Here is a 26195-nt window from a genome sequence, read left to right on the forward strand (position 1 = left end):
ATGTGGTATACCTCTTTGAATTTGTTGCTGAATTCTTTAACAATCTAAAATCGAACATGAAAATGTGTTAAATTTTTAACCCTCGTATAACCGAAGTACTTGAATGTAGAACATAAGGGAATTCAACCACAAACTCATAGAGGTATCCCACATCAAATTCGAGATCCAATTACCCAAGATATGGTATCTAGAAGTGCAGTTTTGGGTTCCTATTCAAGAATTTATTGGAAATACGGAAAAGGCCAACATGAAAATGGGTTAAAATTTTGACCCTCGTATAAAAGAAATATATGAATGTAGATTATTAGAGAATTCATCCACAAACTCATAGAGGTATCCCACATTAAATTCGAGATCCAATTACCCAAGTTATGGGATCTAGAAGTGCAGTTTTGGGTTCCAATACTGAAAGCCATTGGAAATACGGAAAAATCCAACCAGAAAATGGGTTAAAATTTTGACCCTCGTATAAAAGAAATATATGAATGTAGAATTTTAGAGAATTCATCTACAAACTCATAGAGGTATCCCACATTAAATTCGAGATCCAATTACCTAAGTTATGGGATCTAGAAGTGCAGTTTTGGGTTCCAATACTGAAAGCCATTGGAAATACGGAAAAATCCAACATGAAAATGGGTTAAAATTTTGACCCTCGTATAAAAGAAATATATGAATGTAGATTGTAAGATAATTCAACCACAAACTCATAGAGGTATCCCACATCAAATTCGAGATCCAATTACCCAAGTTATGGGATCTAGAAGTGCAGTTTTGGGTTCCAATATTGAAAGCCATTGGAAATACGGAAAAATCCAACATGAAAATGGGTTAAAATTTTGACCCTCGTATAAAAGAAAAATATGAATGTAGATTATTAAAGAATTTATCCACAAACTCATAGAGGTATCCCACATTAAATTCGAGATCCAATTACCCAAGTTATGGGATCTAGAAGTGCAGTTTTGGGTTCCAATACTGAAAGCCATTGGAAATACGGAAAAATCCAACATGAAAATGGATTAAAATGTTGACTCTCGTATAAAAGAAATATATGAATGTAGATTGTAAGAAATTTCAACCACAAACTCATAGAGGTATCCCACATCAAATTCGAGATCCAATTACCCAAGTTATGGGATCTAGAAGTGCAGTTTTGGGTTCCAATATTGAAAGCCATTGGAAATACGGAAAAATCCAACATGAAAATGGGTAAAAATTTTGACACTCGTATAAAAGAAATATATGAATGTAGAATATTAGAGAATTCAACCACAAACTCATAGAGGTATCCCTCATCAAATTCGAGATCTAATTACCCAAGTTATGGAATCTAGAAGTGCAGTTTTGGGTTCCTATTCTGAAAGCCATTGGAAAATCTAAAAAAATCAAACATGAAAATGGGTTAAAATTTTGAACCTTGTATAAGAGAAATATTTGAATGTAGATTATTAGAGAATTTAAATAGGAATTCATAGAGGCATCCCACTTTAAGATCCGGATCCTATTACCCAATTTACGGAAAGTGGAAGTTCCGTTTTGGGTTCTCATTCTGGAAGCCATGAAAGCCAACGAAAAAAATGGTACATGAAAATGGGTTAGTGTTAACAATCGTTTAAACGAAATATTTGAATGCAGTTTATTAGAGAGTTCCACCATAAACTCATAGAGATATGCCACTTCTTAATCGGGATACAAGAACCCAACTTACTAAATTTAGAAGTGTTGTTTTTTAGGTTCTCAGGGGTAAAAGGTTAAAATGAGATTTCATTTTTTTGGACGCCTTAATCAATTAATATCATTTCCAACATTTTTAAATATGGTTTTTAATTAAACCATTTATTATTCATGTTTTCTAGGACTTCCCTTATCTATGTATAATAGTTCGATCTTAATTTATGAATCATAGATTTAGACTGTGTTAATTTCAAGGTAATCGCCTATGGAACTCCATTACCGATTTAAATTTATCAACAAATGCGATGACGTCATTGCTATTTATCGCCTGGGCTGCACAGTGGGCTAATAAGAAAATATACTGGACACAGTTTTTCGGAAAAAAATAGTCAAGTTGGTCTTAAAGTAAATACAATTTTTGTAGAAAAAGATTGTCCTAAAAGTATATTTAGGGACTTTTTAATTTTCAAAATAAATCTTTAAACCAAAGCCAATTTTCTAATTTGCTATTAATTTACCAGATGTTATTACTCACCAAGATACGAATATCATGGTGCCCACTGTGTCAAACAGCTGATTCCGCGACTAGCTGGTTTTATTTGGGGTCAAATCGCAGACGGGTTACAATCGAAAAAGTTAGAGGAAAAGTTTACAATTAAATTTAACCAAGATGCTGCGTTCTTTGTTGGGAGCACAAAAGTGCTGGGGATTGATCCGCAGCAGAAAACTCATGGAGGTGGCCACCAAACGGGCGCCTGCTTCCTTTGCGGTGTCCAAGTAAGTAACCAGTACCAAAATGTTTTGTTCGTATACTTGATATTTGTTTTCACACCTCCAACAGGCGTCACTACTCACCGCCCACTCATATTAAGCAATCGGCGGTGGCCAATGAATCCGGAACCATGGCTGAGAGTAAGTGCCTTCTTTCCACCGGAATCGAACCCATCCTTAAAGCTTAACTTCCACAGTCAAGCAGGAGATGATGAAACGACTGGGTCTAGAGCCCGGCTACAACCCGCTCCCAAAATCCAGGGAGCAGTTGCTCAAGTACCAGCCAAAGTTGGAGGATCTGCCACCGAGAGCCATGCAGGACTCCTTCACCTCGGCCATCATTCCCCTGAGCACGGATCGCACTTTGCAGGACAAGTATGTGACCTATCTGGGCCACGTGAGATTTGGGCGACTGCTGGAGGACATGGATATGTTTGCTGGTAAGGAGACTTTTCATTTGAATTGTAACCAATGTTCTAATGATCTATTTCCCCAGCTTGGTGCTGTCATAAGCACCTGAAATTGCCGAACCTGCCAGAGGGAGTTCACCTGCCGTACACCTTTGTGACCATTCTGGTGGACCGCATCGACTTCACCAATGTCCAGGCTTCAGGTACCCAGGACATTCGGCTTTCCGGCCATGTCTCATGGGTGGGAACCAGTTCCATTGAGGTCGTGGTCTGGCTGGAGCAGATGGTAGCTGGACGGTATCAAAAGCTCACCCGAGCTCTGTTCCTCATGGCGGCCAGAAATGCCACCAACACGGGAGCGGCTCCTGTGAATCCCATACAGCCGGCTAATGAGGAGGAGAAGGAGATTCTCGCTGGTGGCGCAGACAGAAAGAAGAAGCGACAGGTTATTTGCGCACAGTCCGTCTTCAAGGTGGAGCCGAACGATCCCGAGCAGACTCTCATGTACGAGCTTTACAAGAGGACGACTCCCAGCAACACTTTAGAGCTGAACAAGCGCATCCTGCCGCCGAACTGCCGTTGGATGGAGGACTCCTTCCAGATGAGCACTATTCCCTCGTTCCCGGAGCACAGGAACCACCACAACCGGGTCTTCGGAGGCTTCCTTATGCGAAGTGCCCTGGAGATTAGCTGGGCAGCAGCTTTCCTTTACTGCAAATCGCGACCCAGACTGGAGCACATCTCGGACATCAGTTTCGAGAAGCCCGTGGGCGTGGATAGTTTTATCAAGATGACGGCCTACGTGGTTTACACGAAGCTCAACTACGTGCAGATCATGACCGTTGCGGATGTCCTAGATACACACACGGGCAGCCAGGTGACCACCAACACGTTCTACTACACCTTCTCGTCTCCGGACACAGTTACTGAAGTCCTTCCCCGGTCCTACCACGAAACCATGTGGTACATCCAAGGTCGTCGCAAGTTCGAGGCCAGCATGGGCTTGAAATAGATCCGTAGATGCTACTGAATGTTCTCAATGATATTAGGCGAGGCTATCCTGTGAGATACATAAATGATATTACCAGTTCTGTGTTTATAGAAAGCAATAAATATTGTCAGTTCACTAACCTGGAAACTCTTTCGAGCCCCTTTGAGGGTACTAAATTCTTGTCCTGAAATTTGCAAACCTTTTTTGCTTTTAACCACCCTAATAGTTATAAAAAATCACTATTTATCAAGTTCCAATATATAAAATACTTCCTTGTTTCTGTTAATTTATCATTTTATTCATGTATTGATGAACAAAAATTGAAGGGGAACCAAAATTTATAGTTTTAACTACGTTTCAGATTTGGAACCAGATCTAAAAACTGTTTCGATGAGCCCTGGTTATAAAAATTGTAAAAAATTTTAATGCTACCTGCATTGCTTGGAGCCCGTAAGTGCCGGGGCTTTCTTATGGCCAGGAACCTCTTGCTGTTGGCCAGTAAAAAGTCCAGGTGAGTGATCAATCCAGAAAGAATAGTTTTTTACGAAACGATTCTTCCACCCTGACAAAGGCGTTACTATTCTTCGAGCAATGACATCAAAAAAACCTCGGTAGACAATCCAAACTGCACTATGGCGGAGAGTAAGTACTAAATGTTCCTTTAATACAAGATAACCATGTCATCCTTCCAGTCAAGGAGGACATGATGAAGAGCTTGGGCCTAGAGCCCGGCTACACCCGGGAGCCAAAGTGCAGGGAAGAGCTCCTTCAGTACCAACCCAAGATCGAGGAACTGCCTGCACGATCCATGCAGGACTCCTTCTCCTCGGCCATCATTCCTCTGAGCAAGAATCCCATGCTGCAGGACAAGTATATAAACTTCAGAGGCTTCGTTCGCCTTGGCAGGCTTCTGGAGGACATGGACTATTTTGCCGGTAAACTTTTATATTTAGCAAAACCTTCTTCGTTAGTAATTTTATTAATAAACCTTACCAGCTTGGTGTTGCCATAGGCACTTAAAACTTCCCAATTTGCCGAAGGGAGTGCCTCTGCCCTACACCATTGTGACCATACTGGTGGACCGGATAGACTTCACCGATGTCACGGCATCTGGCACACAGGACATTCGCCTATCCGGTCACGTCAGCTGGGTGGGAACCAGTTCCATGGAGGTGGTGGTGTGGCTGGAGCAGAAAGTCGATGAAAAGTACAAAAAAATCACGCGTGCTCTGTTCCTTATGGCGGCCAGAAATGCAACCAACACTGGATCCGCTCCTGTGAATCCCATACAGGCCGCCAATGAGGAGGAGAAACAGATCCTGGCTGGTGGGGCAGAAAGAAAGAAGCACCGGCAGATACTGAGCGCCCAGTCCGTCTTCAAAGTGGAACCCAACGCTCAGGAGCAGTCGCTGATATATGAGATCTACAAGAGGACCTCCCCCACCGAACACGCGGGTCCGCTAAAGCGTCTCCTGCCACCTAACTGCTGCTGGATGCAGGACTCCTTCCAGATGAGCACTATTCCCTCGTTTCCGGAGCACAGGAATCACCACAACACTGTTTTCGGGGGGTTCCTTATGCGAAGTGCCCTGGAAATTAGCTGGGCAGCAGCTTTCCTCTACTGCAAAACGCGACCCAAACTGGAGCACATCTCGGACATTAGTTTCGAAAAGCCCGTGACGGTGAATAGCTTCATCAAAATGACAGCCTATGTGGTATACACGAAGCTCAACTACGTGCAGATCATGACCGTAGCCGATGTCCTGGATCCGTACTCCGGCAATCGTGTGACCGCTAACGCGTTTCATTACACCTTCTCAGCTCCGGATACGGTTACTGAAGTCCTTCCCCGGTCCTACCACGAAACCATGTGGTACATACATGGTCGCCGCAAGTTCAATGCCAGCAATGTTTATAAGTCTGAAACAATTTCCTAGATAAGTACAAAATACACAGTTAATAAACAAGTCTACGTTATTTTATATATTAGTTTAAAGAAATAAATCTTTATAAATCTAAAACATGGACTTTGGTATTGGTCAAAAAGGTTACCCAAAAATGGAACATGTTTTTGAAAAATGTATCAAATTTAAAACTCATTAATTATTAGATCATTATTACTTTCGGTCAAATCGGGAGAAATATGATATTCACATTGCTGAAACCAAAAACCATAGAAATTAAAGTTTATTTCATTTCTTATCAAAGTAGAAAACTGTTAAGTAAGCCCTGGTTTTGATTTTGAATGCCAAAAACGTGCAGATCATGACCATTGCCAATGTTTTGGTGTCCATGTTCTAGACACGCACATGATTGCTTACTCCCACTATATAGATTAGATTGTGGCTTGGATTGATACATAGAAACATATATTGTTGGGCCAAATATTTCGTTTAATCAGTTTGAAACAAATTTTTTAAAATTTTCCATGTTTTTTCCATTTGTCTGGCGTTTTTTCACATCATCTTTACACCTTCTCTCCAGATAAGATTAAAGCTATAGATGTTTGCACAGAAAAAACTTAGATGGTCAAATAACAGTTTATTATAAAGCAATATAAATATAACATTAATTACAACTTGATCAAATTAAATAAAATGCAAGTTTTAAAAAAAAAAGTTTAAAAATTATAAAAGATTTATTTAAAAACAAAATTTAGTCTATGAAAAAATGTTTAAAAAATAAATAAACCTTTGAAATAATAAATAAACCTTTGAACTTTCAAGATCCCACACTTTTTTTCGAGTGGAGGTAAAGAATCTCTCACCAAGTGGACAGGTGATCGTCATGCGCGGGTTCTCAGAGGGTTGAGAGCCATGTAATCGCACTTGTGCGGAAGATTTGCCAACGCTCTTTTTGGGTTCTAGAATCACTCTCTATTTTGCTGTCCAACTGACAACACTCGATGCAAATCCGATCGTACTAAACTGTATTACGTATTACAAACTGGGAACTATACCCAGTAATTGTAAAATTGGACCGTGTTTGTTGTAAAAAAAATAACACCCAACCCATCGGATCCCAATAGGCGGGTCAACTATCTCAAATTTCCAAGGCCCAGCACCCGGAACACATCGAGCGATGATCTATCAGATGGCAAGGGGACTCGGAATGGTGGTGGCGAAAAGATGCTCCTTATCGGCCGTCCGGCGGAAGCGTCTGTTGGTCACCAACTGCCCCGCGCTTGCTAGCCACCAGATGACCAGAAGCTATGTGCTGGACAACGGGCCCAAGGTGAAATCGGATCACCGCTCAGGAACGATGGTTGATGGTGAGTTAGGATATGGATAACAGTTCCAGTAGAAACCTATTTAGCCCCACTTGACCCCCAGTGGCTCGTACCATTCGCGAGCAATCCGGCGTAGACGTGGGCTATCATACCATTCCCAAGCCCCGGGACCATCTCCTGCAGCATGAGCCCAAAAGAGAGGAGCTCCCGCCGAGAACCATGTTGGATTCCCACACCACTGCCATTCTGCCCCTCAGTGCCAGCGAGCTAATCCGCGAGAGCTATGTTAATCACCTGGGCAGGGTGAGATTGGGTCGGATTATGGAGGAACTGGACATGTTTGCAGTGTGGATCTGTCATCGCCATGTGAAGCTACCCAAGCTTCCTAAGGGAGTTCCGCTACCTTACACCTTCGTCACATTGCTCGTGGACAAAGTGGAGTTCACCAATCTGGAGCGGTTGCAGGTCAACCAGGACATTGAGATCAGCGGACACATCTCGTGGGCGGGACGCAGCTCCATGGAGATCACTATCTATGTGAGGCAGTTAATACCTGGAAGCAGGGAATATATCGATGTAACCAAAGCCATCTTTGTCATGGTGGCCAGAAACGCCACAAACACAGCTGCGGCGCCTATTAATCCTCTGGAGGTTGGTAATGAGACCGAGAAGCTCATTTGGGAGCAGGCTGAGAAGCGGCAGAAGCTGCGCAAGTCCACGGCCATGGAGTCGGTGCTCAGCTCGCCACCCAGGGAATACGAGCAGACCATCATGTACGAGATCCTCAAGAGAACCACTCCGACCAACAGCATGGATCTCAATAAGCGTGTCCTGCCGCCGAAGTGCCGCTGGATGGAGGACTCCCTGCAGTCGACAATGATTGCTCCGTTTCCGGAGAACAGGAATGCACAGAACACCATCTTTGGAGGCTACCTGATGCGCCAGGCCGTGGAGATTAGCTTCATAATGGCCAGCATCTATCTGGGCGATCGGCCCATCCTCACGTGCATCTCGGACATCAGTTTTATGCACCCAGTGCATGTTAATAGGTTCCTCCAGCTCACCGCCTATGTGGTTTATGCCGCCCAGAATTACGTCCAGCTGATGACCGTGGCCCAGATTTGGGATGCTAAGAGTGGCAAGGTGCAGACCACGAATGTCTTCTACCTGACGTACAGGGCGGACAAGGTTCTGGACGAAGTGCTCCCGCGATCCTACCGAGAAATGCTGTGGTACATCCACGGCAGGCGAAAACTCCTGGCCGCCTTGCACTTGCAGCCGGAGCTTCCCGATCCCATCGACGTGCCCACGGAGAGCTCAAGAAATATCTGTACTTAGTTTTAGCGCTAAGATAAATCGAATGTGGTAGTTAAACTATTTTGTAATTATAGAATTTAAACTTTCTCAGTACCTATTTTTTTTTTAAATTTCTAGCAAATTAGATGAAAATGAAATTTCAATAATTGAAATAAAATTCTAATACTTTAAAATTAACCCTTGCATTTTTTAACTAGAAAGATGTTCGAAAATTCAATCAATTACTTGCAAATTACCGTCAATCTTGAGTGAAAAAACAGTCGAGAACTTTCCGTTTTGTAAGGTTTATTTTACAAATCCTGTTAGTCTAACCAGCGGGCGCGCTTGTACAGTGTTTTTGCTTTAGAAATCCTTAAACTGAAGACCCAGATCCGCTCGCTTAGAATCGCATGCGGTGGGGGTATTGGGAGGAGTGCAGGGCGAACATGTTCTGCAAGTACTTGGCAAAGAACTTGCCCTCGGGGTGGGCCTTGATGACCTTCAGCAGGGCGGAGTCCACCTCCTTCTGGTCCTTCTTGCGCTGCTCGTTGGGCACGAAGCGCTCCTTCTTGGCCGCGAAGATGTCGGCCTCGCCGCTCTTCTTGTCCTTCTTGGCCTTCAGGCGGCGGAAGTAGGCGTCGTTCAGGTGCTCGGGCACCTTGAAGGCACCCAGATCCACCTTCGAGGAGGTGCCGATCACGTAGCGCTGGGAGACGCGACGCAGGGGGCACGAGTTGAGGGCGAAGGGTCCGGTGACCAGCAGGAGTCCGGAGGCCAGCGTCTTCAGCAGGACGACGCGCTTGCCCTGGTGGCGACCGGCCAGCAGGATGAGCACGGTTCCGGGGGTCAGGTTGCGGCGAGTGTTGCGCTTGTGCTCGCTGAAGTTGGCCTTGGAGGGGCGCTTCTTCACGAAGGTCTTGGTCGGGTAATTGGCCTTGGACTTCTTCAGGAAGACGGTACGCTCACCGCCGTTCTTGGGGCCTCCGATCTTCTTCACCTTCTTGATGGGCACCTTCACCTTCTGCACCACGGGGCTCTTCTTGTCCTTCAGGCGATACAGGGCACGACGCTTGTACATCTGTAAGGGGGAAAGGGGGTTAGTTATCAGGGATTACTAGTCTTTCGGTTAGTTTGGATCTGTTTAGAGTGTTATTTGGTTTATTTACGTGGTTGTCTCATATATTTCTCACTTGATTCTTTTGGGTTACGTTTCATTTTTGGCTTTCCTTACAGTTAAATGGTGTTACTTAGCAAGTCAAGTCAATGTATGAATGGATTACCCCTTATTCGACACCTCTGTGTAGTTTATCAGTGATTTTGCACTTGTTGCACAGAGATAGCTCAGGGTAATGATGTTCTGAGAGCTCATTTAAGTGGAATGTTAATATTTCAGGTAAACTGTGCATGGTTTACACATGTTTGCCACTCAATGCACCTTATTTACACATTCTTTACCAAAAAACAAATTTTGTTGAAGAGGTTGTAGTTTACATGCACTTCCGAAGGCAAAATATTGAAGATTCAATAAGTGAAACAAGCACAAATTTAAAGGATAATGCAGGGAATATCCCTGCTGACCGGAATAACGCCAAATCGATGTCCGATCGGAGGTACTCCCGTGGAGTCGGAGCACTATACGTAGACCACGCTGTGCCACATTCCCAGGCGGAGGCGTCACTCCGCTCAGAGGCCATTTCCCCACCGTTCCCGGCTATATTTACCTGGGCCTTGGAGTAACGCAGAATGCCGCCCTTCAGGTAGGAGTTGACGGGGGTCTTCTTGCCCTTTTTGGCCGACTTGGCCACCTTCTTAGCTTTTTCGACGGGTGCCATTGTGAAACACGTGTACACAGCACAAAAATTATTGGAAAAGGAAGGTTATGTTTAGAGGTGGGACTCTGGCTGGCCGCCGAGTTATCGACCTATTAAATACCATTTTCGCTTACGCGAATATACCAAAAATAGTTCAGATGGTCACACCGAAAAACTGATTTCAACACTGATATCGATTATTTTAATCAAAACTTCAATATTTTACAGCACTATTGGTATGAAACTTCGCTAACAATATGGCGTCTCGTATTTTAATTTAATTGTTCAATAAAAATAATGAGAAGTTAAAGTAAACGAAAAACTGAACTCATTAGTTAACAATTTATGTCATCGTCATTATATTTTCAAGAAAACGTACCCAATTATAAATATTATTGTATATTTATTTTTTTTAGAATCTTAAAAAGAAGGTAAAAAATTCAACATTTTGAAAGCATAGATAAAATGCAATATGTTCAAATCAAATTCAAAATCTAGTCTTGTATTTTGTTTTTACGACTTTAATAAACTAATCTAATTTTTGTTTGGTTAACTTGGTTTTTCTTGACAATATTTGCATTTAAAATACAAAACAACTTTGGCCATTGTTGCTCTAGCCAGTAATACGAAATCTGAAAAGAACATTAAACAACAAAACTAAATACAGTAAAAGTCGCATTATTTCACAGCTTTTTTAATAATAGGAAAAACACTTCCCAGTGAAAATAAAAAACACCTTTTTCCATTTACCATTTAATAATACTTTTTTCCATTTATTTGTTGTAATGTGTGTACAATGATTTAAATCACGAGCTTCAGCTGTTTTCAAACAACTTGTTCCATTTTTTCTTTACACAATGATCCATTTGCTTAAGAATGATTCTGGTGGACGCCTAAAGTAGAATCTAATTAATTACAGGTTCTAATTTAGAGTTAGAATAAATTAAAATGAGTGGTTCGTAATGTACAATATGAATTCATTTCGCGTCGTAACTAATCCTAAGTAACTAAACCTCAACCGAATATAAGCTCAGAACTTGACGATGGGAAATGAGTGATCAAATAAGGACTACAACTAAGTATACTTTACAATAATTGAGATTTTCTTGATGTTTTTGATGTTGATCCTTGCAAATATTTAACTAACTCCGCGCTAAATACAATGTAAAATTTGCTAGTTGTTAAAATTATGAAATCTCAGCCCGTGGCAGTAGAAAAACTTAGTTCTAGACTTCTTTTCACCGCTTTCACCTTTCTCTTAATCGCTTATTTGTCAATTGGCTCTTACTAAAAGTTGGACTAAGCTAAAAACGTGTTTTTTCACCACTGAACACATGATCTTTTCTGTCGCTTAAATATAGTTAATTGTTTCGCATTTCGCTTCAGCGTTCGACTGTGTTAACAATGTTGTCGTTTTTCTTTTTTTACATATATTTTTACTGATCATCAGGCTGTGGGAAGGTGTAGTTAAATACAGAATCTATTGCACAATGGTTAAAGATCGAGAGTCCTTGAATATTTACAGCAAAGTCGCCCGGGTTTATTTACACATTTGGTCTTGGGGATTCTGGGGATTATGCAAATGGTGGTGGTGTACTCACATTTCGCCGGAGTCGCCGCTGCACTGCATCTGGCATCTGCCCAGTGGCCACGGACAATGGTAAAATAAAACAGGCGAGTTTGTTGTAAATATTCATGAAAACCGAATGCCCTTGTGGTGGGCAAACGCATTTTATTCAAATTTACAGACAAGAGTTTGCACATTCCGCTGCCAAGAGTGGTTTAAAAAAGTATGAAGAAACGTTTCTGAAGTTGCGAAATTTCAATTGTTTTTATGCTCTGCGTTAGTTTTTGCCTATGCTCTCTACTAAAACTCTTCACTCGACCCTCTCGGTACATCTTGCTAAATGTTGCATCATAATTTCTGCTTAATGTTCGCCGCGCTTCAATCTGAATTGAATATTGGCCTTGTCTCAACGCTGGTTTTGCTCTTAACTAGGGTTTAGTTGGTAGTTTCGTATGGTATATATGGTACAACATAAGAATGCATTTCGTTTTACAAATTGTTTAATAATTTAAATAATATTATGTAACAAAAAAGAAGATTGCGCATTATATGTAGAGGTATAATATAAAAAGGGGATCACCGTGGTACTCGAACTAAATCTCAATGCCTTTGAAGCTGATTGATTGATTGCTTGATTGTTCAAGTGATAAACAATTGTGTAATATTAACAAATTTACTTAGCTGCGTATGATAATGAAAGATTGCATTCGACTGCTTTCGTTTGATTTTTAAGGGCGGAAATTGAGTTCGCTTTTGTTTGGTTTTCGATTGTGTTTTTTGTTTTACAGAGAAAAATCTACTAGACACACACTACATATCGTGGATTCATCGTATCTTTGTTTAATTAATTATTATTGTTAAGAGTTCTTAGTCAATACAGGCGGCGAATTATACTTTAGTTTTTCTATGGTTTTCGTTTTATATTTTTTTGAGCGCGGCTAAAATTACTGGTTTATCTGATCTGACCTCGTTTTTGTTAAGCTTATCTTTTAGGGCGGTCTATACATAAAGAACTTTTGTACTTTTTTTTAGATTTTATGATTTTTTGTGGTTGTTTTTTTGGGTCCATTGATTCGGGGCTTTTACATTAACTGATAAGAGCGGGACAAACATAGAGAACATAGTGTTTACAACTAATTTAGGGGTCTGTTGAAAAAGATTTACTTTTTGTTTTAGGGGTTTTGTTTTGTAGTTTTTTGAAATTTTTTTGTTTGACGGTTTTAAGCGCAACCAACAAAAAACTGCTGTCCCATTCCAGATGTTCGGGATTTCGGCGTGGGTTCGCAATTCTCAAATCGTATTCTCTCTCTCACTGATCTCGAATAATGATCCGGAACGGCATCAATCTTTTGTATGATGGTCCGCAGCATTCATTTTGAATTTTTTTATATTTTTTTTTTGCTTTTGTTTTTTTTCACGTATTTTTTTGTCTGCCGCAAATAAATCGAAAAAATTGTGGGGGGCGCTACTCTCGGGCAACTTTCTCAAAAGGGGGAGGGCATGGCTGCGTCCCCTTGCCGCCCACATTTCCGTATTTCAATAGGTTTTCTTAAATGTTAGAACCAGCGCTACCAAATACACGTTTGTGTATATGCCAAAAGAATTATGATGCACTTTAGCAAAATATACACACTACCTCAACCAGCACTACTACACTTGCACGCGGAACGCTCTCATGGACACACACCCCACCTCCTGGTGCTGCTCCTCCCGCTGCTTCTGCTTCCGATGGGGATATGTCTGGTGCCTGATCTCCTGGAGGATGCCGGCCCCCGGAAGGCAGGGGTGTGTGCCGCGTGGGCGTCTGGTTGATGGTTCCTTTGTCCGCTGCTCCAGTTGTCCAGCTGTTGTCCCTGCTGCTCTACTGCTGCTGGCTGGCGGCTGGATACTAACATTGTTCGAAAATTGGAATTATGGGTGAAGTGGGCCAGTCCTCCTCCTCCTCGGAGCTAATACTCTCGGTTCTGGAAAGGGAAATATAAAATGGCAGGTGTTAATGAGCTTCGAATTACATAATGAAAATACAAAGCGAAAGTTGATAAACTAGTTTATCTTATTTTTATTATGGATATATATATAATATAGGTATACTAAATAAGAAGTATATAAACTCACAACAAACTTTATTTGATATCTTTATAAGCTCATCTATCAAATTATTATTTCGGATAATATCAATAACTCCCTTTAATTTCCCTGGTTTCCAGGTGACAACCTTGTTTATGGCTTCACAATCGGCAAATCAATTAACAGAACCAGTTCAAGTTGAAGGCCCCTTTTGCAATCAAGGCCCCCCGAAAATCAGCTGATAATTCGGCAAGCCTTTGCTCAGGTGCAACTGGAACACAAAGTTCGGGGAATAGTGCATTGAACTCTCCCAAATGTTTATGACTAACTTTCGAAACGGCTCGAGAAAAGACTCTAGAACAATATCAGCGATAAGATAGCAATTAGGGGAAAGAAAGCTAGGCAAACAACGGGGCAAAAAATAGAAATTCAATGACATTGAACATGCACATCTAAGTTCAATGTGAGAATCCAAGGACGCACAACAGCTGGCCAAGATATAGGTAAAAGTATACTATATAGTATACATACCCCACAGATATATGTGCTTTGCATAATCAAAGACTCTTTTGGCAACCCTCGCGGCTGTCTACGTGCGTGTATTTTGTTGTTGCGTCTAGCGGGTATTTGGAAACGATAAGGTTGTTGCCGAAAAAAAGCAAAAACCGGGGCGGCAGCGAAAATAAAAAACAAATAGCTATATAAACACGCATACAGAGTGGACGTTTGGTTTGAAGAGGAGGCGGTCGGTGGGCGAGCCAGCCAGTCTCATGACAAATGTGTTGTTGCTGCTGCTGCTGATAATGGAATCGCTAATATTCTAGAAACTTGTTTACGCCAAAAAGCTCAGATCGTCATCGACACATTTGCTTACAGTCGAGATTATGTATGCGCGTGTAGGCTATGCCAGAAATCACTAAAAATAAAGAAGAACGGCAATCCAGGTCCGAAAGTTTCCATGTTCTCATTACAATAAGGGGTGGAAAATACAACTTGAGATTGTAGTTGTACTCGGCTTTTTCCTACAATACTTTCCTACCCTATTCTGAGAAAGATATCCTCTTGAAATCCCTCTTTTCCCCTACCTTTCTTCATATTATTCAACATTTTATAACATCTAGAGCTACATCCAAGACTCACCTCGATCTCAGGCCATCGTCGAGGGCGTTGGAGATGCCTTCCTCAATGGTGGGCAGGTCGGAGGAGAAGCGGTTGATCGGGCGCAGGACGCGCAGCGTGCGACTGGACAGCTTCCAGACAAGCCGCTGCTTGTAGGGCGCCTTGTTCTGCCCGTTGTAGTGGGACAGAATGCCCGACACGATGCTGAAGCCGCAGGTAAAAACGCGATCGGGAATCTGTGGGGCCACCAAAATAGAAGCCATTAAAATGAGTCCCAAATTAACAATAAGGAACTCCCAACCGAACTCACCCTCATGTACTGCTGCAGGAAAAGGATGTACTCAAAGACGTGCTTCAGCTCGGGACTGCCGCGGGTGTACGACTCCTTGATGTGGAAGTCCAGGTGCAGGCAGATGAGCACCAGCGCCAGCGTCGAGGGCGTGATCACCGTGGTCTTGACGTCGCACATCAGGATCTCCAGGCGGTTCTCCAGCTCCTCCAACTTGATCAGCTGCTGGTAGAACTTGAAGAAGTCGCCGCCGATCTCCTTCGCCAGGTTGCGGAAGAGGGCGTAGTAGATGCGCAGGTAGCTCACGGAGGTGATCGGTGAATGTCCCATCTGGACGCCCAGCTTGTTGGCAATCACACCGGCCATGCGTTCCAGATCGCCAGCGGTACAACCACACTAGAAGCATATGGAAAAAGAGTAAGTAAGCTGCGAAATCAGGAGAGATTTCCCAAACACCCACCTGAGATATTGTAACCAGATCCTCGGCGGGAATGGGCTTCAAGTCCAGCTGCTTGATGGCCAGGTGGAACGAGGCCACGCTCATGCAAGCCATGTGCTTAGGCTTGACGGCCATTCTGTCCAGGAAGCGGTCCACCAGGCTCATGGCCGAGAACAGGACGTCGGAGGGCAGCTCGTACCACATCTTCAGGCATCGCAGCACGTAAGCTGATCCATCTCGTCCCCCGGCAGTCACCTCGCGCTATTCAAGGAATACCAGATTAGTTGGTAACAAGCTTAAACAGTAAACTAATCACTAGACTCACCCTCGACTCCTTGGGCAGCAGCAGCACCGTGTGGAACTTGTCCTGCAGGGCGTCGTACTCCTTGAGGGTCTCGTACAACTCGTCCGAGGTGAGGGCGTGCAGCTGATCCTCCAGCTTCTTCGAGGACGAAGACGGCTCGCCATTGTTGTTGCTGGCGGCTCCACCGACGGCACCAGCCTCGGCCTCCAGTTGCTCTTGTTGTTCGTACTTCTGATATTCCAAGCCAGCAGCACCCGGTGTCCCATACCGGCCCTCGTCCGCAATCCTCATCCAATCAGTTGGCATCTCTGCATTGCGGTTAATGCCGTTGGCTAGCTTGCCCCCACCCAGAGCCGCTCCCGATCCTGATCCCGGTCCAGCAGATCCTCCAGCGGATGCAGCAGCAGCGGCGGCAGCCTGGGCCGAAGTCGAGGGCTGCTCGTCGTCGACCAGAATGGCGTTGATGCTGTGGGCGTCCATGGCGAGTCCGTTGTTGTTGATGTGGGAGGGTCCGTTCGAGAGGGTGGCTTGGTGGTCCTGGGGCAAGGCGAGGCCTGGCATAACCGACGACGACATCGATGTCCTCTGCTGCATCAACTGCTCCTGCTGCCGCGCCGCCTGCAACTGGCAATAGTAGGCGATATCCTGCTCCCGTTGGTACTGGTAGTGCTGGTATTGCTCGTACTCGTATTGCTGTTGCTGCTGCTGTTGCAGAGTGCTCTCCAACTCACAATCAACTTCGGCGGCGTATTCGGCGGCAGCAGAGGAGTAGCGTACAGGGACAGACATTGTGAGGGCTGGCCTAGTACCTGTTTTTGAGGTTGTTAAGGTTGTAGGTTGTAGATTAAACAACACTCCTTTGGGTGGTGACCAAAGAGTGTCGGAAAAATGCAAAAGAAAACTAGGCTCAGGTTACAAATCGCAAGGAGGAGAAGTGGGAAGGAGCGGGGTTCGTCCTTTCGTTCTCGCAGTCCTTGTCAAATTTTGTTTGCTTTTATTTTCAGCTATCACACGGATCTCACACTTCCCAATTGGGCCGATATCAACGAGTTTTTTACGAAGCAACTCTCAATCTTTCGCTCAAGATCCGTGGTGTTTGGAAACTTGCGCTTCAGGGGGTCCAAAAATGGTTGACCACTGGTACCTCCTATCGAAACGCCACCGAAAATAAAACTAATCTGTTTGCTAACTTGTGCTGCACACACCGGTCGCAGAACTCAGAGATTTCACTGTCTTTCGAAAACTCTGGCTGGTTTTAGTAACGCCAGCAGCTCAGTGACCTTAATGCAATTCTTTCAACGATTGGCAAACGGGAAACAAACAAAAGACACCCTCTACAATGGTTATTAACGACGACGCAATTGCGGGCAGTGTACCAAGGGACAATTCAACGATAGCTATATCTGTATAGGCTAAAAGTCGACTTTTTGGCTTGTCTGGCGTACGCTGATCTCACAATTGTCGCGCTAACGAAATGGAAAATGTGTTCAGAAACTCAAAACCAAATGAGTTTCTGTGCAAAGCGCTAAAATTATGGTTTATTAAGTGTTCGCTCAGTGCTTTTCACGATAATAAACTCTTGCGCTTGGCTAATTTCGATTTTCAGCTTTTATGATATATTTTTTTGGTTTGTGTTTTTGTCTAAATTCAAATAAAACTTACGAGCTGCAAAAGTTGTTTGTGTTTGGGGGCACAGAGAAATTAAAATATTATTACAGTGTTTCAAAATAAAGTCAATGGTTGTATGGCATGCAAATTAATTGATTGTGTGTGCAAGTGCAATGCACTCTTCCCCTTTTTTTTTGTGCGTTTTCGAAATATATCGTGTTCAATGCGTTTAACGAACTTTTTGGCTTTGGCTAAATACAAAAAATCCACCTGTACAGTGGGACAAAAGCGACATGCACTCGCTGAACTCAGCAATAAACATGATGGCATTGGAATTCATTTTATTTTGAGCACCGACCTCAGTCAGTGACACATTTTTATTCAAATCGCGCGGTTACAAGGTTGCTTTAGTGGGAAGGAGGGGGACCTGGGAGTCGATTTATCGCCTCAAGGCGAACCACGTAAATAGATCGAGACTCTAGTCCACTGGCAAGAGATCAAAGCATGAATAGTATCGGACAACAAACAAATTTTGATCTTAGTTATTCAAAAGAGGGGGTCAAACGAAAATGTTTGTCGACCTTGTTTGCCGACGTTACATTCCACATATTATACAGATCCAATAAATACCTATTCAATATTTAGTATCATTCTTCCCAATCGAATTTATTCCTTAACAAATAGCAAACCAGCAAAGAATCTTGAAAGGGTAAACAATAATTTATTAGATCGGGGCAACTTCAAGTCCCAAGTGCCTCTATATCACTTCGCACTTCCGCCAGACAAGAGTTGTTCCCAAAAGCCCGCGATTAATACTTGAGCAAACGCAAAGCCCAACAAAGGAAAAACAAATCTACTTATAAACACTTGAGCAAACATTTATAAACGGTGTGCTAGTTTAGTTCGACCCAAGGAAAATCCCAGAGAAGATAGCCGCCTGCCATTAAATGCTTTCTCCTCTCATTTCGTAAACCAAAACAAAAACTTCAGATGGTGTAAACAATTGGATGATAGATGACATAAACGGAGCTAAACCAAACACTCGGAGAACTACGTAAACACAAAGCCCGACAATTGCCTCCAGATGTGGTCTGTGGAGGGTGAGATTCCGAGTATCTAGCAGTGATGAGGATCGCCTGGTTATTTTTAGAGACGTAACAAGGAGGAAATCGAATTGTAGAAAATCACAAGCATTATCTGCCCCTGAGCGACTGGCGCCAAAGGTTTCGCTTACTTCTCATTCCGATCGTCCTCAATCTGCATACGAAAATAACCACAAGTGAGGGCAATTTAAAGCGTTTAACCTGCTTCATGGCAAACCAGATAAACAAGGCTGCTTATTAGCAAAACAAACAGCAGCTAAAAACAAGTACGAACAGAGAAATCCAAAATAAATATATATCTTTACTAGCCTTTGCAAACCATTACTCGAATACTAAAAATTCCACTTTAATGAGTAGCTATATTTAACAGTAAATAATTATAAATATTTCTGTAGCTTCCAGTCCTGAAAACTAGATAAAATTCCTCTAATTCTCAAAATATAAAACATTTTGCAAATAAAACTGAAATTAGAGTGATTTTTACCTTAGGAATTCGATGACTCCGGCTTTTGAGCATATTCAGGTCAGAGAATCATTTTTTGACCGCGCCCTGAATCATCTTTCAAAACCCCAATACAGCCATGAATCAGATACGGGTTGTGCGACACATGGGGAGTGGAACCGAAGATATGTGGGCAACGTCATTGAAAATGCCCCCGAGGAAATGCTTGTGCATGGCAGCAAAGACTTCCGTTTTCTTGGGTTCCTATTGATCAGTTCTATTTATAAAGACACAGACCAAAACAGCCAACAATAACCGAATAAAACTAGCTTTGGGCCCGCAATTCAAGGTCGCCCACCCACCAAAAACCCGTTTCAAGGGACAGAGGGGAAGTCCACCATAATTTAAACTTCAAATCTGCTGAGCAAGCATGCAAAAAATATGAAGACCGAGCTTAAAGCGCTTCGAAATAAAATCAGAAAAAGCTTCTCTCAGAAAATGAGTGATAACGGTAAGGTATAGAGGTTAAAGTTCAACTTTTACGCTCTGCTGACCATAAAAACAATGAACAAAAGCATAACAATGGGCAGCATAACAAGTCGAAAGTGCACGCAGTAAAAAATATATTTAAAAATGGTTTATTGTAAGTATTTATAGAAATCTATATTTTATCTGTCACAATATCAACACGCGATAAGGTTTTTCGCTTTTGTATGGTATCAATTTGAAGATTACTTGATAAAGCGAACGTCCGATGATTGTTTTTCTGTCTAGAGACCATAAAAGAATGTTTGTTTGTGGTTTCACTGTACAGGAAATATAGACCGAGAACAAAGGTGGTCATAGTTAAAGCCCCAAAAAAGTTATCGCACTTTTGATCTTAGCCAAGGTTTTTTGCTCCACTGCAGTTGCCTTTAAAATAGTGTTATGTACGCCGGATTTCTCAACCGAGTTATTTCTTAGAGCGGTTTTTTATTTTTTTTCCATTTGACGAGTTGTTTTTCTTTTTGGCGCGCGCTCTGCTGACGCAAAAAGCACGTACGCACACATCCAACAGATACAAAAAGTATCTGTGTAGCCATATTTTTATGTTGTTGTTAAAAATACCAACAGAAGCGCACAAAAATTTCACTTTTTGCCTATTTTCGTAACAGACGGAAGGAGGCGGTGGAGGGCGTGGCCATTACCTGGGACAGACAGGTGTGAAATATTTTCGGAGCTTCTCTTTGTTTTTATTTTTATCTAGGTATTTCAAATCCCTCGACTGCAATTGAAAGTTAGTTTACAGGCGCGGCCAAAAACAAATGCGTACCCAAATCGAAAGTGCGGATCGTAAACAAAAAAGCCCCACTAAAAGCAAAATATTTTCCAACGCAACCATATGATCGTCGGTGAATTGTTTTTAATTTGTACGCATTGCTTTTCCTTCCGTTTACTTAGTTTTTTTTCCAAACGAATGGATTGTACATTTATCATCGTCATCGACTGATGAAGGTCAACAAATGACAGCCAAAGAGAGAGTGAGATCGCCGAAGACTAACACTGAGAGGGAAAGAGAGGGACAGAGAGATCGAGTGAAGACCAGCTTTTTATGGAAGAAATGGAAACGTGACTGCGGACAGGCTTTCAATGGTGGAACGGCGAAGAATCTTTGGAGAATGCATCTGGAATTTCGTTTGTTTTGATACGTTTTTCATCACAGAATCACAGGATCTAACTTATAAATACCACATACCAAATATTTCAATATTTGGGCGCCTCATAAACTTTCCCTCAATTTTCCCGCTTTTTAGTTTCCGCTGTCTAAAACAACCTGAACCACCTTTAATAACAGTTGTCAACCCCTAAGAAACCTGAACTGTTCGACTCTTTCGAATGTATGAAAGAGGTGCAAAGAACTTTGACTTTGCCGTGGGCCATAATTAACGGAAAGAAAAAGGAAATTGCCCAGCCAGTTGGCTCAAGGGTGGTTCTGCAGAGCAACCCCAAAACGCGCTCAAATCCACCCCGCTGACAGTTCGGAATTCTGAATTTTGGAATTTAAATAGTGACCCACCACAAGTGGCGGGGGGAATATCCGATGAAAAGATCTTGCAGCAGCTGCAGTGGCATGTGCTAGAAAAAAGATACGCTACGAGGGAATTTATCTCCCGATGTCCCCAGCAAACAAAGAGAACTCTATGTTTTTTCGGTAGAGAAAAGAAATAGACCTTAAACGGAAACAACAACAGAAATGGAGGGGGGAGATCAGCGGGCATTGTACTCGTCGGGTATATGGGATTTCAAAACAGCACTATCAGGCGATCGACCTATGCCGAGCCTGTTTTCTGTTCAGTGTTATTTCATTTTCTAGGTTCCAGCTCTAATGTATGCCTTCTGATCGCTACAGCTATCAGTCTATCGCTTGTCTTGCCTATCTGTCAATGGACTTGCGATTTACATTCCATTATCTACCGATCGTGTGACTCGACCAAATTACCAAATTGCAGTGCACTCAAGCCCCCTCGGACTTTTCATTATCAACGGAAATGCAGTATAAGAATTTCCCTGACGTAAAGTGAACGTGACCGAAAGTCGGAGTCACTGGAACGACGGGTGAGCGTCTGAGGAGCGTGCCCAAACGGATGATAAGCGGGTGCTAATCGCAGGGAACTCAGTCGCAGTTCAAAGTTCCAAAATAACAAAGGGACGGATACGTTACACTAGCTATTTGTTGATTTTGGGGGGAAGTATATTGAATGTAAAGAAAATGGTTTAGTGATACATTCTCTTGAAAACCTAGTTTACCATGACATTCGAAATCAGTGTTTTTAGGTGATTCATTTGCCTATAAGATTGGTACGAAGGTGAAACTTGATATTACGAATTTCACAACAAAAATAATGTTTAGAGCTCTCTAGAATTCTACATTAGTAGGTGTTTCTCTGTATAAGAAATCCCTCAAGACATAATAATTGCTTAATCGGAACAAGTTTACCGGAGTTTGAATTACCCACGAAGAACAAAGAGTTTCCCATGGGCCTCCGTGAAGCACAAAGTTCCTCCTCCACAGGGATTTCTCTACGCGTAATTGTAGAGAATTCCCTTGGATATAGATAAATAGAGCTTTTGCATTTATTAGCGTAATTGCTAGCCCTATCGCATTCACTCAATTACAGTTGTATCCTACACACACGCGTTATTATATCCAAGGTTCCCGACTGACATTTAGATAACTACCTGATACATTGCAATCCCAGTGATGACTTATAGACCAGGGGATTCGCTTATCAAGAAAGTTGCGGACATTTCGTAACATTCCATGACGTAAGTACCGGGGTTCGATAAAGCGATTCGATCTTATCGCCATTGTCACAAAACCCATAGAAATGCCTACAGAGAAAAAGCAGCTGCAGTACAAAAAAAAAGAGGGCAGCTGCAGTTGGGAATATTGGAATTATTTCGTCACCTTTCATAAAATTGAATTAGGAAAGGGTGGGACTCGAAAAGTCGGCTGGCACGAGCTGAAAATAGGGGATTGAAATCGGTTCAGTTGAGTGCTTTTGCTGGGGGAGCTTTAAATCTCCGGGAATGGGAATGGGAATCATGGTATATGGCCTTTTTGGGATGGTCAGCTGTCGTTCAAGTGAGTTTCGGCATTGAATTTCACTTTGGGCTGTCTGTCGTTTTTGCAGACACACGAGTTTAATGGCAGACTGTAACCCAAGAAAACAGGTAGAAAGCAGACGGCTTCTGGTAAAAAGGCGCCTTACTAAACCGCCAGTGGACGACCAATAGATGACAGATGGATTTCGGTTTATTTAGCCTGAAATTCGCTTTTTGTTTGACGAGTTCCAATTTTTTTAAAGAACCTTTTTGTAACACTTATTCGGTGATTTAATATCAAAAATCTTAAAGTTAGGAATTTATATAATATTAATAGTTTGATTTAGAAAATCCATATATAAAATACTGTTATTTTCAGGGTGTTTAGCTGGACATTAGTCCCCTAAGGGTTAAAGGTAATTCTCCTCTCTTTTTTCACCGTTTCTCTTCTCTCTCGTTCCCCAAAGAAGGTGGGAAAAGAATAGAAGAAGACCTTTTTACATGTAAACAAGTGTGAAGAGGAATAAATAAAACAACGGTACAGCAACACCCACACACAAACACCCAACCAAGTACATATTTCATTAGTATGCGTGCGTGGGGGTCGTTTTATGCGATGAATTTTTTTATTTTGGAGGCTATGGAAAATATGAAAATCAACAAATTAAGCAATTCTGTGCGAGTTTGCGACTGCGCAACAAATTGAAATCAACAAATATGACCCAGAAAGCAAACTAAAAGCGCTGAAGGTGAAATCGACCAAAGGAGAAACGGTGTACAAGACGGAATGCAATAACAGTTGTTAATGGTGTGTTTCAGAAACAAGTTGCTTCTTGAAATTAAGCAAAAGTGTTTTTTGAAACAAAACAAGTAGTTTTTGTTCGTCGTACATATTTTATTTTGGCTGACGCAATTTCAAGCCCGCGCACGCACACTTGCAAGCCAATCGAGTTGCTGCAGCGGTGTGCGTGTGTGTATGAGGCAAAATCCGAATGGGAACACAACACACACACAAAGTCTTTGTTTGCAGTCCGGGGAACTTTGGAAGTGAAACACTTTGATTGTGGAAACCAGAGGGGGAGAAGAACAACAAAGGGGGCCAAATGTAAAGTAAAACAATTGACGCAAATTGGAAATAATACAGATATGCAAATAGGGGGAGGCAATAGGAATAGTTTTTCCAGACGGAAAAAGGGGTGTCAAACAAGTAGCCAAACAAAGGCGCACGTACATGTTTGTTGTACAGCTTGCATAAAAAGCACAGCCCCACATACACGCATACTAGTCCAAGCAGCATAGTTCCCCCACCCACCCCCTTGTCCATCTATCTCGCTCGCTCTCTAAGCAACGACCTATGAATAGCGGACCCCAAACCCCACTCTCTCGCTCACACACACAAACACCAGCCAAACAGCTGTGAAACGAACTGGAAGTGGAACAAACACGTAAATGAACGAATTTTGTATGTATGCCTAAATATATATTATTCTCTTTTTCTACAAACAAAATCATCTGATGGATGACGAAAAAACAGGAACCTTGATTTTCTTTTTGCATTTTAGCGACTTTTAAATATATGTGTACTGAATTTCGCTTACGTTTTTACAGCCATTTTGATGTTTTTGTGTTGCGCAGGAATGTTGAGATGAATTTTGTTTAGTTGAGAATTTTGGCTTCTATTGCACTCGAAAATAAGTGAATAAGTTGGCTGGCAGCTCTTGTGTTTGCTTGATCAATTCTTGCGTCAGTTGGATAGTTCGCTATAAAACCTTGTCGTTTGCCATTTAAGCTAGATGTTAACTAATTTGTACTGCGTTTGTATCACAATTGGAACTCTGTTTATTAGGCTGGCATTTTCTCCTCGGTTTTCCCGTTTGCGGATCGATTTTTCCCACACACACCAGGCTAAAAGTGCTTGGGACTTTTCTCCATCAGCTGTGCATCTTCCTTATCCTTTTTGCAGCTCAATCACGCTTCAGCAAAGCTTTGTACATTCGATGCATCGATTTTCTCACTTGGTCCTTTCAAATTTCTATTTTCTATTCCTAGGCAAACGAACACACTCAAACACTCGCGCTCGCTAAAACGGTACTTCTTGGCTTTGTTTTTTTTCTTCGAATGACGAATTGGGGATGTGAAAAATATATCAAAGTATCAAGATATCGATAAGCTGAAGAATAAAATATCGATATTTCCAGCGATTTTCTAGCAGAACTGTTAAGATACGTTTTAACAGCGACAGCTCTATAATCGGCCGCGATAACACGAATGTTAAAGTTCAGTGTTGCCAGATTATGGTAAGTTAACATAAGCGAGAATCGATTCTCTTGGTCATGTTAAGTTAACATAACTCTGTCCGGTTATCGAATTTAAATTCGATTAAACAAACCCGCCAAAATGAAGAATATTTTTACATTCAAATACACTTATTCAAAATCAATTTCTTAGGGTCAGTGTTTGATTTTAAATATTTAAATTCAAATGTTCATTTAAATCTTTTGCGAAAAGCAAACTGTAATTAAAAAATCCAAAAATCAAAATCAAATTTATCAGAATATATGTTGATATTTGTCGGAGAACTTATTATTTGTATATTTTATTTTCAAATAATTGAAGAAAATATTATTATGAAGACCTATTTTAAGGGTGCTAGTTAGAAGAGTAAATATGTTTGTATAAATCAACGGAAGCCGTTAAAATGTTTTAGATTTATTCAACGTCTTTGCTTGGGTGGGAATCGGAAACTTCCTGCATATTTCACAATCAATGTCAATGCCAAATTATTTATTTACCCTCCCGAAACCGAAATTCCGATGAGATTAGTGAATCAAAGACGCAGTTCTGATAAGATCTCAGCATAGAAACTACGCCGTGAATTATTTTTATGGATTTTTAAAAGTAATGGAAAGAAATGAATTTTCCGACGAAAGGGAAATTCGTTACTGTTGCCAAGTGGACTTTTTAGTAGGAGAAAGGGGAGGGGGTGGTCTATTTCAGGGCCTCCATACACACACACATGCACACTTCTAGAAACAACCTGTCACACAACTTTTGATGAATGAATTTCTACTACTGAAATTTCGAAGTGAAAACTGTTCAATGGGAACAGAAGTACTAGAATTTTACTTGTTGCACAAGCTATTTACTCATTGATTTTCCCCAATCGCAGAGATAAGAAACTTTCCTCGATTTCGTCACGCACACACACACACCATATAGAAAAAACGCGTGGCGATTGATTTTTAACCATTTAAAAGTTCGTTTTACGCATGGAACAGCCCGCGAAATGAATGTAGGTCGGTGGAGATAATCTCAGGGCACTTACCCGGATGCCTCTGCGTTTTGATCAGTATCGGTTTTTCTTCCTTCTTTTCTCCAAAAAAATATAAACTTATTCTCAAATTAAATTTTCGAGAACTGACCAAGCTCGGAGTTTGGCGAAATCCTCGCAACGCGTTTCCGGCGCTGCTGGTCCGGCAACGCCGTG

At 42.0% G+C, this 26195-nt stretch overlaps 5 protein-coding genes across 11 annotated transcripts in view; 3 read left to right on the plus strand and 2 right to left on the minus strand.

The window, feature by feature from the left end:
• The first annotated feature begins 2256 nt into the window (after positions 1–2256).
• On the plus strand, positions 2257–3988 carry LOC108010845 (acyl-coenzyme A thioesterase 9, mitochondrial). Its single transcript, XM_017075815.4, has 4 exons — positions 2257–2454; positions 2519–2589; positions 2646–2888; positions 2945–3988. The coding sequence occupies exons 1-4, from the start codon at positions 2348–2350 to the stop codon at positions 3868–3870; spliced, it is 1347 nt and encodes a 448-aa protein (XP_016931304.4). The 5' UTR covers positions 2257–2347; the 3' UTR covers positions 3871–3988.
• Positions 3989–4128: 140 nt separating this feature from the next.
• Positions 4129–5830, plus strand: LOC108010844 (acyl-coenzyme A thioesterase 9, mitochondrial-like). The gene is made up of 4 exons (XM_017075814.4): positions 4129–4360; positions 4421–4491; positions 4542–4784; positions 4846–5830. Exons 1-4 carry the CDS (start codon positions 4275–4277, stop codon positions 5784–5786), a joined length of 1341 nt encoding a protein of 446 aa, XP_016931303.3. The 5' UTR covers positions 4129–4274; the 3' UTR covers positions 5787–5830.
• Positions 5831–6713: 883 nt separating this feature from the next.
• On the plus strand, positions 6714–8572 carry LOC108010843 (acyl-coenzyme A thioesterase 9, mitochondrial). The gene is made up of 2 exons (XM_017075812.4): positions 6714–7120; positions 7182–8572. Exons 1-2 carry the CDS (start codon positions 6931–6933, stop codon positions 8414–8416), a joined length of 1425 nt encoding a protein of 474 aa, XP_016931301.1. The 5' UTR covers positions 6714–6930; the 3' UTR covers positions 8417–8572.
• A 91-nt stretch (positions 8573–8663) lies between these two features.
• RpL6 (ribosomal protein L6) overlaps positions 8664–26195 on the minus strand; it is a 127891-nt gene continuing 110359 nt past the window's right edge. For all 6 annotated transcript variants that reach the window (XM_070996328.1, XM_070996329.1, XM_070996331.1 and 3 more), the window contains exons 2-3: positions 10096–10215; positions 8664–9452 (exon numbers count right to left, since the gene is read on the minus strand). In XM_070996328.1, coding sequence (XP_070852429.1) covers positions 8775–9452; positions 10096–10206 — 789 coding nt within the window. In that variant the 5' untranslated portion in view covers positions 10207–10215 and the 3' untranslated portion in view covers positions 8664–8774. The remainder of the gene's footprint in view (positions 9453–10095; positions 10216–26195) is intronic.
• Positions 11865–26168, minus strand: CycG (cyclin G). Of its 2 annotated transcripts, none has more exons than XM_065866360.2 (6): positions 26034–26168; positions 15992–16779; positions 15688–15927; positions 15249–15623; positions 14960–15174; positions 11865–13716 (listed from the first exon to the last, which is right to left on the minus strand). In XM_065866360.2, exons 2-6 carry the CDS (start codon positions 16757–16759, stop codon positions 13641–13643), a joined length of 1674 nt encoding a protein of 557 aa, XP_065722432.2. In that variant the 5' UTR covers positions 16760–16779; positions 26034–26168; the 3' UTR covers positions 11865–13640. The 2 variants fall into 2 exon arrangements, with proteins under 2 accessions (XP_065722432.2, XP_065722433.2); XM_065866361.2 differs by lacking the exon at positions 26034–26168 and adding an exon at positions 24307–24822.

Source organism: Drosophila suzukii, chromosome 3 (assembly GCF_043229965.1).
Source record: "Drosophila suzukii chromosome 3, CBGP_Dsuzu_IsoJpt1.0, whole genome shotgun sequence".
Lineage (NCBI taxonomy): Eukaryota > Metazoa > Arthropoda > Insecta > Diptera > Drosophilidae > Drosophila > Drosophila suzukii.